The sequence below is a fragment of the Zalophus californianus genome, chromosome 6 (genome assembly GCF_009762305.2).
Source record: "Zalophus californianus isolate mZalCal1 chromosome 6, mZalCal1.pri.v2, whole genome shotgun sequence".
In the NCBI taxonomy this organism is placed as follows: domain Eukaryota; kingdom Metazoa; phylum Chordata; class Mammalia; order Carnivora; family Otariidae; genus Zalophus; species Zalophus californianus.
This window is the reverse complement of record NC_045600.1, coordinates 71,114,345-71,126,202: the sequence shown is the minus strand read 5'-3', so window position 1 is coordinate 71,126,202 and position 11,858 is coordinate 71,114,345. Positions and strand designations below refer to the sequence as shown.

The 11,858-nt window shown below is 54.8% G+C and overlaps 1 protein-coding gene across 8 annotated transcripts; it reads left to right on the top strand.

The window, feature by feature from the left end:
• The first annotated feature begins 19 nt into the window (after nt 1-19).
• On the top strand, nt 20-11,756 carry RNF31 (ring finger protein 31). Of its 8 annotated transcripts, none has more exons than XM_027572628.1 (21): nt 20-1,040; nt 1,127-1,273; nt 1,427-1,582; nt 1,817-1,876; nt 1,979-2,054; nt 2,286-2,463; nt 3,920-4,322; nt 4,496-4,786; nt 5,046-5,294; nt 5,418-5,603; nt 5,709-5,915; nt 7,556-7,729; nt 7,813-7,911; nt 8,008-8,097; nt 9,298-9,412; nt 9,528-9,646; nt 9,916-10,029; nt 10,180-10,237; nt 10,961-11,057; nt 11,335-11,503; nt 11,614-11,756. In XM_027572628.1, the coding sequence occupies exons 1-21, from the start codon at nt 849-851 to the stop codon at nt 11,665-11,667; spliced, it is 3,234 nt and encodes a 1,077-aa protein (XP_027428429.1). In that variant the 5' UTR covers nt 20-848; the 3' UTR covers nt 11,668-11,756. The 8 variants fall into 8 exon arrangements, 7 of the variants coding, with proteins under 7 accessions (XP_027428429.1, XP_027428427.1, XP_027428426.1 ...); XM_027572626.1 differs by having other exon boundaries at nt 1,817-1,885; XM_027572625.2 differs by having other exon boundaries at nt 572-1,040; nt 9,838-10,029.
• Nucleotides 11,757-11,858: the final 102 nt, after the last annotated feature.

Sequence of the window (11,858 nt, the reverse complement as noted above, 5' to 3'; positions counted from 1 at the left end):
GGGCTGTCCCTCGGAGAAGGGGTGGGGCTTCTAGGGAGGGGTCAGGGCGGTCCCGGGAAAGTCCAGGGGTGGGTGGGAAGGGTAGGAAAGTGGGAAAGGGGGCGTTCAGTGGTGGTGCTCCCCCTAGAAGGCTCGGCTGCAGGGAGGGGCTCGAGAGGGATCAGAGTGGAAGTGGGAGGGAGGGCCGGGGGCTGAGAAGGTCTAGTAGGAATATGGAAGGGAGCAGTCTCGGGGGATCCCTCTGGGAGGGCGCCCTGCCTTCAAGACCGACTAGGGAAGGGGCAGGACTCGCTTGAGGGGCCCAGACCGGCCAAAGCTGAGTCCCGGCAGAGTGGGGCTTCCCCGGTGGGGACCGGAGCGAGGCCGACTGATCTAAATAGAGAAGGCTTTGAGGGAAAAAAGGTAACCCCGCTCCTAGGGCCATCCGGAAAGAGGCGGAACCAGCCTAGAGAAAGGCGGGGAAGAGCGCTAGTTCGGCGTTTAAGGCCCAGAGGCTCTGGGGGAGGAGCCAGGGACCATTTGTCCTTCTCATTGGCTGGGCCCTGGCTTCCCTCTTGGTCACGCCTCCTAGTTTCCTGACCCCACCCTGTCCTAGCCTTAAAGCCCTCCCCTTCCCCTGAAACCAGGTCGCAATCCCGCCCTCTTCGCTAGTGCTTCCTGTTCCCGGCTAACCCTGGCGCGGGGCCCGGGGCCTGAGACTGACCGTGGCCTGAGTGACCTGGGGCGGCTTCGCCGACCGAGTCGGGCCGCGAAGCCGGACACCAGGCGGGAGGGGTGGCGTTCAGGCCGCGCACAGCCTGCGCCAGGTCCCGGCGGGCGACGGGGCTGGGGTTGACTCCTGTCTCAGGATGCCGGGGGAGGAGGAGGAGCGGGCCTTCCTGGCGGCCCGCGAGGAGCTGGCGAGCGCCCTGAGGAAGGATTCCGGGCAGGTGTTTTCCATGGAGCAACTCCGGCCGCTATTGGTCACATCCCTGCCTCCAGCAGCCCGCTACCTGCAGCTGGACGCCGCACGCCTGGTCCGCTGCAATGTTCATGGGGAGGTGAGGCCCGGCCCCGCTCGGGAGGGGGACAGAGGACCTGAGCCCAGGGCGGGGCTCACAGCTCTGCGCTCTCTGACTGCTCTCAGCCCCGAAACTACCTCAACACCCTGTCCACGGCCCTGAACATCCTGGAGAAATATGGCCGCAACCTCCTCAGCCCTCAGCGGCCCCGGTACTGGCGCGGGGTCAAGTTTAATAACCCTGTCTTTCGCAGTACGGTGGATGCTGTGCAGGTGAAGCCCTTGGGCCCCTTATGGGAGGAGGGGACTTGGCCTGGCCTGGGGCGTTGGTTAGAAACGGCCGGAGGCTGTGCTTAATGGGAAGGGGGGTCCAGCCCTTTTGGGAAGGGGGCCTGGTTGATGGTGACTGGTTTGAATGTGTGGTAGGGGGGCCGGGACGTTCTGCGATTGTATGGCTACACAGAGGAGCAACCAGATGGGTTGAGTTTCCCTGAGGGGCAGGAAGAGCCAGATGAGCACCAAGTAGCTACAGTCACACTGGAAGTACTGATGCTTCGGACAGAGCTCAGCCTGCTGTTACAGGTGAGATGCTGAAGTGTCTCTAGTCCTGAGGACTTAAATACCAGGTCTGGGGAGCCCACCTTCACTCCCACAGGCAGTCTGGGGACCGTCATGGTGCTGAACCGTGGGCATAGTCCCCATAGCGACCTGGGAACTTCCCATACTGTTCTTCCTGTGGATGTTGGGAGACCAGGGCTTTGAGGGAGGGCCTTGTCCTAGGACTCCAGGTGGGAACTCTTCTTACCTTGTTTGCAGAATACTCACCCAAGACAACAAGCCCTAGAGCAGCTGCTGGAAGACAAGGTTGAGGATGATGTAAGGAAGGTAGGGATGGGGCTCTAAGACCTGATGACCAAAGGGGACAGGGGTTGTGGGACTGTGTGTCCCCAAACCCTTGCCCTGCCCTTTTCTTCTCAGATACTGCAGCTCTCAGAGTTTGCCCCCTTACTGAGAGAGATTGCTCCTGGCCCCCTCACCACACCCTCTGCCCCAGGTACTATTCATCCTGTAATGGGGGTGGGGCGGTTTCTAGTAGACCATATTGATGGAAATTTGGGGCCCCCTTCTGTTTATCTTCTTGTCTTCTTAAAAGAAATTAAAATTGTTTCCTTGGGTCTGGATATGTTGAAAAGTAGTCTGTGATTTGTACCCTCCCACTGCAAATTCATATGGAACTTGGTCTTTTTCAGAAAGATGTTCAATTTTCTTCTCTCCTGTTCTCCAGGCTCCACTCCTGGGCCCTGCTTCCTCTGTGGCTCTGCCCCTGGCACACTGCACTGTTCAACCTGTAAACAGGCCTTATGCCCAGCTTGTGATCGCCTATTCCATGGACACCCATCCCGTGCCCATCACCTCCGCCAGACCCTGCCTGGGGCCGCCCAGGCCACCCGCCTGACCCCCAGGTGAGAGATCTTCTCTTCTGGGTAGGAGTGAAGTTGAGAGAACTTAGTGACTTGAGTATCTACTGGATGTTAGTTTCTATGCTAAAGACGGTTCCAAGTAAGACAAGCAGCCAGTTATTGCCCTCCACAAGGTCACAGACATACCTATCAAGCAAGTATCAGTCACAGCAAGATATATTATTATGTTGTGCAAATAGATAGGAACAGGAGGAACCTAGCCTAAAGGATCAGCTCAATTGGTAGGATTTTTTTCTTTCCTTTTTTTTTTTTTTTTTGTTAAGATTTTATTTATTTAAGGGGAGGGGGGTGGGAGGATGGGTTAGCCTGGTGATGGGTATTGAGGATGGCTCGTGTTGTAATGAGCACTGGGTGTTATACACCAAACAATGAATCAGGGAACAGTACATCAAAAACTAATGAAGTACTGGGGTGCCTGGGTGGCTCAGTCCTTAGGCGTCTGCCTTTGGCTCAGGTCATGATCCCAGGGTCCTGGGATCGAGCCCTGCGTCAGGCTCCCTCCTCAGCGGGAAGCCTGCTTCTCCCTCTCCCACTCCCTGTGCTTGTGTTCCCTCTTCCGCTGTGTCTCTCTCTGTCAAATAAATAAAAAATAAAATCTTAAACAAAAACAAAAACTAATGAAGTACTATATGGTGACTAACATAAATTAATTGATTAATTAAAAATAAATAAATATCTGTATGATAGGTAACATGGTATGAACTAATTTAATCCTAAATTAAACTCATGTAGAAAAAGCACAGTAGGATTTTTTTTTTTTTTTTTTTTTTTTTTAAAGATTTTATTTATTTATTTGAGAGAGAGAATGAGAGATAGAGAGCACGAGAGGGAAGACGGTCAGAGGGAGAAGCAGACTCCCCGCAGAGCAGGGAGCCCGACATGGGACTCGATCCCGGGACTCCAGGATCATGACCTGAGCCGAAGGCAGTCGCTTAACCAACTGAGCCACCCAGGCGCCCAGCACAGTAGGATTAATAATAAATCGCTTAATAATAATAAACAACAAAAAAAGAAATTTTATTTATTTAGTTGAGCGAGAGAGAGATTGAGAGAACCAGTGGGAGGAGGGGCAGAGGGAGAAGCTGACTCCCTGAGGAGCAGGGAGCCTGATGCAGGACTCGATCCCAGGACCCTGGGATCATGACCTGAGCCAGAGGCAGATGCTTAACCGACTAAGCCACCCAGGCACCCAATCAGTAGGATTTCTAAGCACTAAGACCCTAGTATGGGTCAGGCCACATTAGGGATATCTATTAGCAAGATGTGAACTTTAAGATAGTAAACGTTGAACAGGTCATGGGTATGGAGTGTTCCAGACAGAACAACATATACGAAGGACAGGGTCTGTGTTGTCCCACAGAGAATGAGGGATGCCCGGGAATAAGGGACCTAGGCACCAGGGCTCCCTTAGCAGACCATCTCTACTCTTTTGTTACAGCTTACCTGCCTCAGTTCCATCACGGACCCAGTCAACCTCTGTGCTGACCTTGGGAGACAGCTCTCTTGTGCTTCCCTTGAAAGCTTCCCCTGATCCTACAAATGCCCGTCTGCCCTGGCACTGTGCTGCCTGTGCAATGCTAAATGAATCTTGGGCAGTGCTCTGTGTGGCCTGTGATCGGCCCCGAGGCTGTAAGGGGTTGGGGCTAGGGATTGAGGGTTCCCAAGGAGCTGGGGGCCTAGAATCTGAGCTTGCACGGGGTCGCTGGGCCTGCCAGAGCTGCACCTTTGAGAATGAGGCAGCAGCTGTGTTATGTGCCATCTGTGAGCGACCTCGGCTGGCTCAGCCTCCTAGCTTGGTGGTGGATTCTCGGGATACTGGCATTTGCCTGCAGCCCCTTCAGGTAACCTATTCCCGGCCTTCCCGGCTCTTTATTTGCACCTGTTACCACAGGCCATTCTCTACTTCCTCATTTCCTGTTTCTTTCAGTTACTCTGTGTCTTCCCCCCAGCTCCCTATCTTTCCATCTTGAGCCTCAGCCAGCTTTCAATCGGATCATTCTTTTTGCCTTCCCAGCAGGGGGATACTTTGCTCTCCTCTGCCCAGACTCCAGTCTGGTACTGTATTCACTGTACCTTCTGCAACTCGGGCCCTGGCTGGGTGTGTGCTATGTGCAACCGGACCAGCAGCCCCATCCCAGTGCAGCACGCCCCCCGGCCCCATGCCAGCTCTCTGGAAGAGCGACTCCCTGAGCCAGGGCCTCCACGACGCCTCAGTGCCCCCCTGCCCAGTTCCTGTGGGGACCCTGAGAAGCAGCGCCAAGACAAGATGCGGGAGGAAGGTCTCCAACTAGTGACCAAGATCCGGGTGAGGATTTAGGCCTGGGATGAGGTAGGGTTGAGCTAGTGGGGGAAGGGAAAGGCCCCCGTGGGTTAATACAAGTTCTTGTAAAACTTGACGTTGTTAGTGGCACTAAAGTGTTCATTAAGTGAACACTTCCCACATGACAAATATCATACTGTGCGCTGCTCACGTGATCCATACATCTAACCACTGTCAGCATTTTGGTTCAGGCGGAGGGTGCCCTTCCTGATGGGCCATCTGTCTGGGTGGGACTGTGCCTTAGGAAGGGGAAGCTGCAGGTGCCTGTCCAGAGGAGGTCTTCTCGGCTCTACAGTACTCAGGCACCGAGGTGCCTCTGCAGTGGTTGCGCTCAGAGCTGCCCTACGTGCTGGAGATGGTGGCCGAGCTGGCTGGACAGCAGGACCCAGGGCTGGGTGCCTTTTCCTGTCAGGAGGCCCGGAAAGCCTGGCTAGATCGTCACGGCAATGTTGATGAAGCTGTGGAAGAGTGTGTGAGGGCCCGGCGGAGGAAGGTACCAGCTGTGCTGGCCGGGGTGGGGGTGGGGGCAGGGTTGAGGACTGTGGGTCTCGGAGCCTCTCACACTGTCTTTTGCTTGCCATTTCCCTCTCCGCTCCTCTCCACCCCCACCTCTCAGGTGCAGGAGCTCCGGTCCCTGGGCTTTGGGCCTGAAGAGGGGTCTCTTCAAGCATTGTTCCAACATGGAGGTGATGTGGCCCGGGCCCTGACAGAGCTCCAGCGCCAGCGCTTAGAGCCCTTCCATCAGCGCCTCTGGGACAAGGGCCCTGATCCCACCCCTTCCTGGGATGGGCCAGATAAGCAGGTACCGGGAGGAGAATCCACTTGGTGGAGCAGGGGGAAGGCTGAGGGGTAGGATTCTTGGGGTCTGACAGCCACTCCTCCCGCCTCGCCCTGAATCACATTGCAGAGTCTAGTCAGAAGGCTTTTGGCAGTCTACGCGCTCCCCAGCTGGGGCCGGGCAGAGCTGGCGCTGGCCCTGCTGCAGGAGACACCCAGGAATTATGAACTGGGGGACGTGGTGGAAGCTGTGAGGCACAGCCAGGACCGGGCCTTCCTGCGCCGCTTGCTTGCCCAGGAGTGTGCTGTGTGCGGCTGGGCCCTGCCACGCAACCGGGTAAGCCCACCCCCTCTGCACCTGGCCTCAGGATGACTCTCTTCCCTTTGGGCCCTGCTCCGCTCCAGGCCCCCGTCGGCCCTGTCTTTTGAACCCTGCAGTTGCCCATGTGCCCCGGACAGTGTCTGAGAAGGGGAGGGCAGGAATAGGCCACCTCCTCCCCCACCTTATTTTTACTGCTCCACTATGGAACATTTCAAACACAAAACGTCAGCTTTCCTTGTCCAGGTTCCCCCAACTCCCATGTATTCATCAGCATGCTTCTGTAGTCATCAGTGCTTCACCAGTCTTTATTCCGCCTACACACACACAGTTATTTTGAAGCAAATCTTAGGAATCATATAGTCGGTCTGTAAATACTTGAGTATGTATCTCTGAAAGGTAAAAGTCTTTGAAAACATAACCACAAATACCCTTAGCCACCAAAAAAATGACCAGGGATTCTTGAACGTCATCATCAAATATCCGGTTGGTAGGAGCAGGCCCCTCTTATCTCCTGAGCCTCTGCTTACTCTAGGCCAGAAGTGGCAGTTCTTGGGCCAAATACGGTCCAATTTAGTTAGGCTGGCTCTGTACATGTTGTGTTTTGTTCTCTACTTTTTATTTTAAAATAATTGTAGATTCTCAGGAAGTTGTAAAAATAGTATAGAGTCCTGTGTGTTCTTTACCCACCTTCTCCCAATGGTGGCATCTTCTGTAATTACTGTACAATATCAAGACCAGGAAATAAACATTGGGGGCACCTGGGTGGCTCAGACGGTTAAGCGTCTGCCTTCGACTCAGGTCATGATCCCAGGGTCCTGGGATCGAGTCCCACATCAGGCTCCCTGCTCCACGGGGAACCTGCTTCTTCCTCTGCCTCTGCCTTTCTCTCTCTCTCTCTCTCTCTCTCATGAATAAATAAATAAAATCTTAAAAAAAAAAAAAACACTGGTACAATGTGAGCTAGACTGCAGACCTTGTTCATTTTTCACATGGATGTGTGTGTGTGGCTCTGTGCTGTTTTATTCCGCATATAGGTTCACAGAACCACCAAAATACGGATTGTTCCATCACCACAGAGGAACCCCCTGGTGCAACCCCTTTATAGTTGCAACTTTCTTTCTTTCTTTCTTTCTAAGATTTTTATTTGACAAGAGACAGCAAGAGAGCACAAGCAAGGGGAACTGCAGAGGGAGAGGGAGAAGCAGACTCTGCTGAGCAGGGAGCCTGATGCGGGGCTTGATCCCAGGGTCCTGGGATCATGACCTGAGCCAAAGGCAGACGCTTAACTGACTGAGGCACCCAGGCACCCCTAGTTGCAACTTTCTTCCCTTCCTCCTGTCACCTGACAACAACTAGTCTGTTCTCCATCTCTATAGTATTGTCAGCTCAGAGATGTTATTTGTTTGTTTGCTTTTAGTTGAATGTGAGTGCCTTCGGAGGGTGCTCTTCCGTTTACTTTAGGCCTCACCATTGTCTGTTTTCTCCCGTGACTGTCTTCAGACATTTAGATTGCCTGCCAGACACTTGTTGGAGGTTGCTACCTTGGCCAGTCGTTAATTAGACCCGGGTGTCTCAGTGGACCCCTGGCTACTGCCCCTTCCCCAGACTGGCAGCTGTGGTTTTAGACCCACTCCTCTCCCTGCCTCACCCTGTAGATGCAGGCCCTGACTTCCTGTGAGTGCACCATCTGCCCTGACTGCTTCCGCCAGCACTTCACCATCGCCTTGAAGGAGAAGCACATCACCGACATGGTGTGCCCCGCCTGTGGCCGCCCCGACCTCACCGATGACACACAGCTGCTCAGCTACTTCTCTACCCTTGACATCCAGGTACTGCAGTCCCTAGGACTCGGGGTGCCCTGGGCTTTGAACAGGAACCCTGCCCACCCACCACTTCTGCATCCTGTCCCCAGCTTCGGGAGAGCCTGGAGCCAGATGCCTATGCACTGTTTCACAAGAAGCTGACTGAGGGTGTGCTCATGCGGGACCCCAAGTTCTTGTGGTGTGCCCAGGTAAGTGGCCTGCGCAGGGGAGCTGACTGGAGGGGGTGGGGGGAGGGCAGGGTGCCACATCAGTCCTCAGATAACTTTATGCTCCTGCACCCACAGTGCTCCTTTGGCTTCATATATGAACGGGAGCAGCTGGAGGCAACATGTCCCCAGTGTCACCAGACCTTCTGTGTGCGCTGTAAACGCCAGGTGAGGCACATTCATATTTTCAGAAAGAACTCGCTAAGCTACTGGCAGGTCTGTGTCAGACTCGGGGTATGCCGGAGCACGGAACAGACATGAGCTCTGGGCCCAAGGAGCTTGCAGACTAGTCAGGAAAGGAGGGAGGGACGGAGGGAGACCGGGAGGCTGAGGGGGACGGAGGGTGAAAGGTAAGGTAACGAAGGAAGGAAGGGGCAGGGAGGGAGGGAAGGAAGGAAAGGTGAGGAGGAAGGAGGGAAAAGCGGTGCGGGAGGGAGAGAGCCTAAGTACACATGGCATAAGTTCTATAAAGAAAACAGGCATCGGAGATTAGGAGTAACAGAACAGACCTACCTAGGATAGAGAAGTCAGACAAGTCTTCTCTAAAATGGTTTAATTTAAGCTCAGGCCTTTTAATTTAAGCTCAGGCCTGAAAGTTAAGAAGCCAGCTTTGCAAAGGATATTCGGGACAGAAAGAACAACACATGGAAAGGCCAAAGTCAGAAAAAGTGTTGTGTGGCTGGAGCCCCAAGAGCAAGGGTGAGAGTGGCAGGCGGTCGGAGAGGAGCTAGCTGCCAGATCAGGAGAGGCCTTGAGGCCAAGTGAGGAAGGTATTTGCCTTTTATTCTAAGACTAAGCAAGGGGTGATACTATCTCATTTGCCTTTTAAGAAGTTTAATATTTGAGTGCTCGCTTTGGCAGCACATATTCTAAAAAGTTTAACATCAGATACCAAAAAGTGGCATCTATATTACAAAACATGATAGTAATAAAATGACCACCTGAGACCCTACCACTAAATCTCGAAACTAGAACACTCCCAGTGCTCTTGAAGCCGCCCGCCTTACATTCTCCAAGGCACCTTGGCCACAGGGTGGAGCTTGCACTGCAGGCAAGCAGGTGCAGAGGCAGAGACACCAGGACCCGAGGCAAGACCTGACCTGGCCTGGAGTAGCGGGGCCATAGTAGGGATGTAAAAAAGGGACAGGGCTGAGATAGGCTTGGGGGGTGGACAGAAGACCTGCTGGTGAATATGTGCTGGTATGAGGAAGCGAAAGAACGCAGGCTAGCCCCTCGGTTCGAGATGGGAGCAAAATGGTGAACGACAGTGCCACAAACTAAGCCGGGGACCACTAGGTAGGAGAGGCGGGGCCCTCAGGAAAGGCCCAGGGTGGAGTTTTCAGGTGATGCTGGCTTCCCGTCCTGCAGTGGGAGGAGCAGCACCGAGGCCGGAGCTGCGAGGATTTCCAGAACTGGAAACGCACCAATGACCCAGAATACCAGGCCCAGGGCCTGGCCATGTATCTCCAGGAGAATGGCATTGGTAAGGGTGGCCCTCAAGGCCTGTTTGCTGGGTTATTTGTCACTGCCCGCGGCTCTCTTCCTAAGGGCCTTGTGGAGCGGTGGCAGCCCCAGCCCTGACCTGCTGTCCTTTGCAGACTGCCCCAAGTGCAAGTTCTCGTATGCACTGGCCCGAGGAGGCTGCATGCACTTTCACTGCACCCAGTGCCGCCATCAGTTCTGCAGTGGCTGTTACAATGCCTTTTACGCCAAGAATGTGAGCCCGGAGAATGGGGCGGACGGGACAGGAGGGTGGGCGGCTGCCATCGGGTGGGGGGCAGAGGCATGGAGGAGTAGCCCAGGGGAGGAGAAGGGGAGGCCAGTGGGGTGTAAAGCATCTCTCTCTGTCCCCTCCCCCCTTCTGCTTGCTCCAGACCCTCCAATATCTCCATCTTCCCCCATCCCTAGACCCCTCATGCAGGGGTTCTGAGAAGCCAGGACCCCAACCGTCTCCAACTTCCCCTCTCCCATCTGGGTTTCCGCCAGAAATGTCCAGACCCTAACTGCAGGGTGAAAAAGTCCCTGCATGGCCACCACCCACGAGACTGCCTCTTCTACCTGCGGGACTGGACTGCTCTCCGGCTCCAGAAGCTGCTACAGGTCAGGGGTGGCCAGCCTGGCTGGTTTTGCAGATTGCCCAGGGTAGGAGGCAGGGCCCCGGGTGGCAAGAAAGGAAAGGCTCCCTGCTGGGCAGTTCAGCAGAGCTGGCATCAAGGGGAACCTAACGCCCATCCTTCTGCCCCTCCTCAGGACAATAATGTCATGTTCAACACAGAGCCCCCAGCAGGGGCCCGGGCGGTTCCTGGCGGTGAGTGTTGAGACAAGCCTGGGAGAAGGGGTGAGGGCGGGCTGGGCTCCCACTGTGTTGTGGGTAAGGGGGAGGCTTGGGTGTGTGGTCAGAGCTCGGCCTGTGCTGACTTGTGTGCTTCTGGGCAAATTAACCTCTCTGGGCCTACTTTCTTCCTCTGTGACGTGGGAATAATACGCCTACTTTGCAGCTCAGCTGTTCTGCATGAGGCCACACTGAAGCACCTGGCGCTTGATCCTAATTTCCTTCTCCCCTTGCCAAGGGATAATGACTCGCTAACTCAGTAACGAGACTTGCTAGTTGCAGTGTTTTAGATCCCGTGAGGGCAATAGAAAGAGGTTACCTATGGTTCTAATCTGCCCCACCCCTTATTACCATAAGGTAAGACCTTCCCAGAGTAAGTTAACTAGGCACGAGCTAAATCACAGCCAAAAGAGTTGTCTCAAGAGAGTATGTGACCATAAAGAGAAAGAGTAGAGATTACGGACCAAAAGCAAGCTTGGATAAAAACAGGGCCAGCAAGGCCCCTGCTTCTGTATCAGAGTTGGTCTGCCACGATGGTTTCTCTAAGTTCCCACGCCCCTCTGACCCCCAGCATCGTTAGAGCAAGTCCCCTCCCTGGAGGCTGCCTCGCCTGCCTCCGTTGATATCCCAGCTCTCTGGGGGCTTTGTGGTTAGTGACCTCCTTCCAACACAAGGGTCCCTTCCTTCCCTTATCCTTAGGTGGCTGCCGAGTGATGGAGCAGAAGGAGGTTCCTAATGGGTTCCGGGATGAAGCTTGTGGCAAGGAGACTCCTGCTGGCCATGCTGGGCTCTGCCAGTGAGTGTCAGGCACAGCATGGAGCATGGTGTTGGGGAGGGTGCACCTGGGGAGTAAAGGGGGTCTGCGGGAGTGGTGGGTCCTGCAGGGGAAGTGGGAGGGGAGCTCTCTGGGCAAGTGCGTAGCTAGGTGGTGCACAAGGAGTGTGTGCCTACCAGTGCAAGTGGCAAGAGTAGTCAGTCTTGTTCGTCTGAGTATGCCAGTGCCCGGCAAGGTGCTGGGCACACTCGCTTAATATTAGCCAGATGGAAGAACAAATACCCTGTCATCTTCCCAGGGCACACTACAAAGAATATCTTGTGAGCCTCATTAATGCCCACTCACTGGACCCAGCCACCCTGTATGAGGTAGAGGAGCTGGAAACAGCTGCTGAGCGCTATCTGCACGCACGCCCTCAGCCAGTGGCCGGAGAGGACGCACCCGCCTACCACGCCCGCCTATTACAGGTAAAGCCTCCCCCCAGCCTCACCTCTGACCCACGCCCTAGAAGTCCCCTGTCCAGCCTGCGTCTGAGCTCTAGGCCTCCAGTGTGATCATTTTCTCTCTCTTTCTGCAGAAGCTGATGGAAGAGGTGCCCTTGGGACAAAGTATCCCTCGCAGGAGGAAGTAGCTGAGGGCAAGGATCCTCTTGAGGGTCTCAAGGCCCGACCTCCTCAGGAACAGCTCCAGCACCAATAAAGAGGCATCTCCTTGCCCAGGCTTTTTGGTGGTCCTTCTTCTGGCCCCACCATCTGGGGCACCAGGGAGAGAGGGGGGTGAACTGAGAGCTTTGCTGAAAGGGTCGCCTGCAGCCCACCGCCT